Source organism: Condylura cristata, unplaced genomic scaffold, assembly GCF_000260355.1.
Source record: "Condylura cristata isolate star-nosed mole 26May11 unplaced genomic scaffold, ConCri1.0 scaffold00034, whole genome shotgun sequence".
Classification (NCBI taxonomy): Eukaryota; Metazoa; Chordata; class Mammalia; order Eulipotyphla; family Talpidae; genus Condylura; species Condylura cristata.
The window spans coordinates 2,267,786-2,273,023 of record NW_004567135.1 but is presented as its reverse complement, the minus strand read 5'-3'; the positions used below and the strand labels follow the sequence as shown (position 1 = coordinate 2,273,023).

The window sequence follows — 5,238 nt, the reverse complement described above, 5'->3', positions numbered from 1 at the left end:
TTCTTGTCGGAGTAGGATATGATGGGGTTAAATCAGGTACAGGAGCAGAAGGGAAAGGATAGTCTCCTTCCCATCCATAGGGAAGGGAGGGATTGGTGTTGGATGCTGGGGGCAGGGGTGACTGGAGTGCCTGCTTTTGCCGCTAGTATAGAGGAGGGACTGCAAAGCTGAAGAAGTGAAGGATGGGAACGGATATAAAAGAAAGCCTGAAGATAAGGGGTCTCAGAGTGTCTGCCCGTGTGATATAACAACCTTTCTAGATTTTTAAGAACTGAGTAATCAAGTGTTCCTCCTTCTGGCCACCAGTGATCACTATCTAACTTGTACCGGGGCCATATCACATAGCAGAACCGAGCAAGTTTTTTTTCTTGAGGCCATCTCGCTTAAGGCTGAAGTATCCCCATGACGGAGGATGCATTGGAGGGGGGGTAAGTCACCTGCCTTGGCTGAAGAGTTACCCACTAGGTGTGGAGGGAGAGAAAAGAGAAGAGAGAGAGGGAAAACAGCTTAAGAGCCAAGGAGAACAAATACAAATACATCAAAATATGCCCTGGGAGGGACAAATTCCACAAGCTGTGCTCTGGAGGGACAAATACAAACGCCCTGGGAGGGGCCAAAAAATGCCCTGGGAGGGACAAGTGCACCCTAGGACTGGCCACACTGAGAGAAAGGAGGGGAAAAGGAGGGGGAGTCAAGGGTATTTTTGAGCCAGAGTTGGGGTGACTTACCCTAGCCTCGTTCCTCCAATGTAATCACGTGGTATTTGGGCACCACAGAGGTGATGCCAAGAGGAGCAAAATGCCAAGATCAACACAAAGATTGTGGCAAAGAGGGAGGCCGGGAGGCCCTGGGGATCAGGGTGCGGTCACACTGGCTGTTGCCGCCGACTCCTCGCGGAGCCCAAAGTCCCTGGGCACAGCGCGTGTATGAGCCCCGCGCCGGCCGGCCAAGCCTAGAGCTACTGGCCAGGTCTCACCAAGCCTGACGGGTCTCCGGACAAGGACGCTGGGACAAGGACGCGGGCCCAACCAAGCCCGAGCGGGGACCGGTGTAAGAGCTGTTCACTCACGCACACTCCAGAGAGAAGGAGGGAGGAGCAAAGGAGCACACCAGGCCACAGAAGAGGCAGAGGCCGGCTCCACTCAGCACCAATCTGTTTTGTCCCAGCTTCTGTGACTGGCAGCAAGAAGACGGAGGCAGAAAGGCTGAGCAGGCGGCAGCTGAGAGGAGCCCCTAGGTGGGGCCAACTCTAGCGGGGGTCTCCTACATGGGTCCCAAGCTCAGATTTCAAAGGGGCGACTCCTTGATGTGAGGCCCAGTTCCTTATCACCTTCAGTTAGTCCCGTCCCGGATGCAAAGTCAGTTTATTACCACCTTATCAAGCTTGGATGCCACTAGCCCCCGCCGCGCCCAGGGCTGGCTAATAAAAAAGAACAGGGCTCTGGAAAGTGGCAGGCATCCCGACAGCGAATCTGAGGCCCTTTGAGAGGTTCACGGACTCCCCGTTGGTAACCCTGAAGCCTTCTTCAGTTTACCTCAGCACCCAGCTCTCCCTCCCTGACGGATCGCTGTCGGGAACCCCCTGGCCCTGGCAGTCCACCCTGTGGGTCCAGTCTCTCAGGCCATGTCCAGAAATCTGTACCCTTTCCCCTTTTGTGCCAAAGGAGTTACAGGCAATGTGGCTCTTGCCCTGCCCCCACCCACCCACAATCAGCTAATATTGTGGTCACAAAGCATCTGGCCGAGTTTTAAATGAGGCCTTCCTGTTGTGTAGAAATTTCAGAATTAATAGAAATACTTCCTCTCTTTGAGATCCTAGGAGAGGCAATGCTATCAGGGCTTGAGGAGAAGTTGGGGACAAAGAGCCCTATAGCCACATTTCAAGGAAAATTTGGGTACTCAGGTGCAATAAAGAAAGTAGACCAGGTCCCGGAAAATAAAGACTCAATTTAAATGACAAAAGCGGATTCACTGCCTCCCATCAGGCCCCACCCTGTTATTAACTTCCCCTGATAGTATACTTACAGGGGGATATGGAAACCCCAAACTGGGTTAGACTGACCGGCAGCTTTAGGGTGTAGACTCTAACAGTTTGATTTTCCCAACAGTTTGATTCCTGACTTTGCCCTTAGTCCAGTGGTTCAATAGATCTCATAAAGGAGGTATCAAGAATTAAGAGAGGAAAAAGTAGAAGTAAAACTTCATGAAAATGGGGGGAGGAAAGGATGGACTGCTGACTCAATTGCAGACAAAGAAGTGACTAATAGCTACGATAACGGGGGATTCCTACTCTTAACCTTCTATGTGCGCCTGCAGTTGAATCTGGTAAGTCCCTCTGAGCACATGCGTGAGGACCCACACACAGGCAGACCAGTTCACATTGGGTTGCCCTGTAATAATACCACTTTTATACCAAAATAAGATACAGATCTAGCAAAGATTTTAATATTAAAAAAGAAATCATGGGCCCTCCCTGGTGGTGCATGGGTTACAGTGTAGCTCTAGAAAGCTGTCTGTAGCCTCTGCAGCACAGCTAGAGGCTAGATCTCTGCCAGGGAGGGGCCAGGGTGCAGCAGACCTCTGCAGTCTCCCGCTGCCCCCTCTGCAGTATATTTCAGTCCATCTGCTTGTTCTGCTCCCCACTCTAGCTCTAGTGAATCCTCTCACCCCCCACACCTTTGGCCTGCACCCCTGCACTTATAAATGAATATGTATAAATAAATAAAATCTTTATTTAAAAAACAGTGAAACAATCTTGCTTAGAGAGCTCCTCCCCACTCCAAAATTATTTTTAAAAACAACAGCAGGGTGGTCCTCCCTGGTGGCGCAGCCGGTTAAAGTGCAGCACTAAGAAGCTTAAGCCACTTCTGCATAAGTTCGATCCCCCCCTCCCCGCCCCCAGCCTGCCCTGCCGGAGGTGACCCCATGGAGCAACAGACCTCTCCTGACCCGCCCGCTGCTCCCCTCAGCAATGTACTTTGTCGATCCGCCTGTTCTGCTCCCCACTCTGTCTCTGGTGAAACCTCTCACCACCCCTGAGCCTTTGGCCTGTACCCTAGTTCTGTATGCACAAATAAATAAATCTTTAAAAAATAAAATAAAATAAAGATTTTATTCATTTATTCATAAATGAATGTGGGGGGCCTGTTTGCTGCTGATTTTGGGACGCCAGTCTCTGTCATCACCCTCAGGTCTGTGCAGGATATTCCCTACAGCAGTCTCTGTGACTGGGTTAATGGTTCTGTTAGTTCCTTCTGCCCCCACCTCCCTGCAGAAGTCAGGTTTTAACCTTGTGATGTCTCCTTTTCTATTCTTTTCCTCCATCATTACTGATATGTCATGTCTTAGTGTAATGAATTTTCTGCTATCTCAAAAGCAACGCATGGAGCATTGATATGTTCAGAACTCAAGCATTTGAAATTGTCTTTATAATCAAGTGCATTTGGCTAAATATAAAACCCTAGGTTGGAAGTATTTTTCTTCTAAGATGTGAAGGCATTTCTTCATTGTTTTCTACAGTACTGTGCTGCTGGATTAGTGTGCTGTTCTGATTCTTGGATCCTTGCATCCATCTTTCCGGAAGCATTTAGAATTGCTTCACTGCATCCAAGATTCTGAAAATCTCTGAGGATTTTTCTTGGTGTGGTCCTGATTTGTTTTGCTGATACATAGTGTTCTCTTTCCATGTAGAGATTCAGGTCTTAACTTCCAGGGAATATTTTTAAATGATCATCTCTGTTCTTTCGGAAGCGCTCATTATTCAGACGTCTCTGATTGAACTTTCTGAACTGATCCCCCAATTTTTATTTTTTTTTTTTTGTGAAGGAAAGCAAACTTGACTTTCAGCTTTATCTTCTAGTCTTTCTATTAAAGTTTTATTCCTGCTACCGTGGTTTTGCTTTCCAAGAGTCTTTTTGTGTATCATCATAGTAGTTACTTATAAAATACTTTCCTGCTATTGTTTTATGGATACAATATATTATCCCTCTGAAAAACAATAACAATGGATTATTTTATTTTATTTTTACGTCTTTTTCTCTCCTGTAGTTGATTTCTCTCAAACTGTTCTTTTGCATGCTTATTTTGGCTACTTTCTTGTATATTAAGGATTTCCCCTGAATGTCCCCGGGTGTCTGCTTTTGTTTGACAATACTTGGGCAGTCCACCTGTTCTACTCCCGCTGTCTCTGGTGGATCCTCTTACCCCCAAACCTCTGGCCTGCACCCCAGTTCTGTATGCAGAAATTATAGAAAACAAAACTGATTGAAGAGACCCTTGCGGGGGGGGGGGGTGCTGCGGCCAAGGGCCTCGTGGTGGGACCCTTCATCTATTTCATCAAACAGACGGGTGCGCTTATCTTTGGGATTTTCTCTTTAGAAAAAGCAGACTGGTCCGACCCCACAGACTCATCCCCGACGGTGTCATCATGCCCTAGTCACCTCTGCTTAGGAGTCATTTTCTTCACGTTTGCCGAACTACTCTCCCGCCAGCGCTCACACCTGCTCACACCTGCTCACACCTGCTCACCGCCACCGCCTGGCCGCAAGATTTAAGTCCCGAGAACCCAGCGCGCACCCACACGCGGCGCGGCTCGCCGCCTGGCGGGAGCCAGATACAATGCAACAAAGGACTAACGGGTCGCGAAGATGAGACGCGCAGGACAGCTGGGCGACAGCAGAGAGCCGCTTTAGAAGGCCGGGGTCACCCCCGCGCCCCCGCGACTGGAAAGGGCGGGAGGGCTGAGCTCGTCAATGATTGGTTGGCCTTTGGCCAATCACGCGTAGCGAGTGGGTTCGCTCCCGAGGTGCTCCACCTCCCCACGGGGTCTGGAGCCACGTTTACGAATGAGCGTGGAGCGCCGAAGAGCGACAGCTCGCGCAGCCAATGAAACCTGACGGCGTCGTTGGGCGTGTGAGGCCGCTGCCAGGCTTAGGGCGGAAGGGGTTGTTGTGGCCAGGAAGGGGGCCGAAAAATGGCGGCGGGAACGCTGCTGTCCAGTCTGTTGGGGCCGCTGCTTCTGGGACTCCTGCTACCCGCCAGCCTGACTGGTGGAGTCGGGAGCCTGAACCTGGAGGAGCTGAGTGAGATGCGCTACGGGATCGAGATCCTGCCGCTGCCTGTCATGGGAGGGCAGGTGAGGAGGCGCAGAGGGGCGCGGGTCGGGGAGGACCGGAGAGCGAGAGGGCAGGTGCGTCCAGCGGGAGCGCACGGCGAGGCGGGGGCGCCGGCGGCGCCGTG

General features: G+C 50.7%; 1 protein-coding gene across 1 annotated transcript in view; it reads left to right on the top strand.

Annotated features, from left to right (window-relative positions):
- Nucleotides 1-4,937: 4,937 nt before the first annotated feature.
- The window catches only part of OS9 (osteosarcoma amplified 9, endoplasmic reticulum lectin), a 7,979-nt gene continuing 7,678 nt past the window's right edge, over nucleotides 4,938-5,238 (top strand). Inside the window, exon 1 of the mRNA XM_004692415.2 lies at nucleotides 4,938-5,134. Within this exon, the coding sequence (XP_004692472.1) occupies nucleotides 4,973-5,134 (162 nt within the window). The 5' untranslated portion in view covers nucleotides 4,938-4,972. The remainder of the gene's footprint in view (nucleotides 5,135-5,238) is intronic.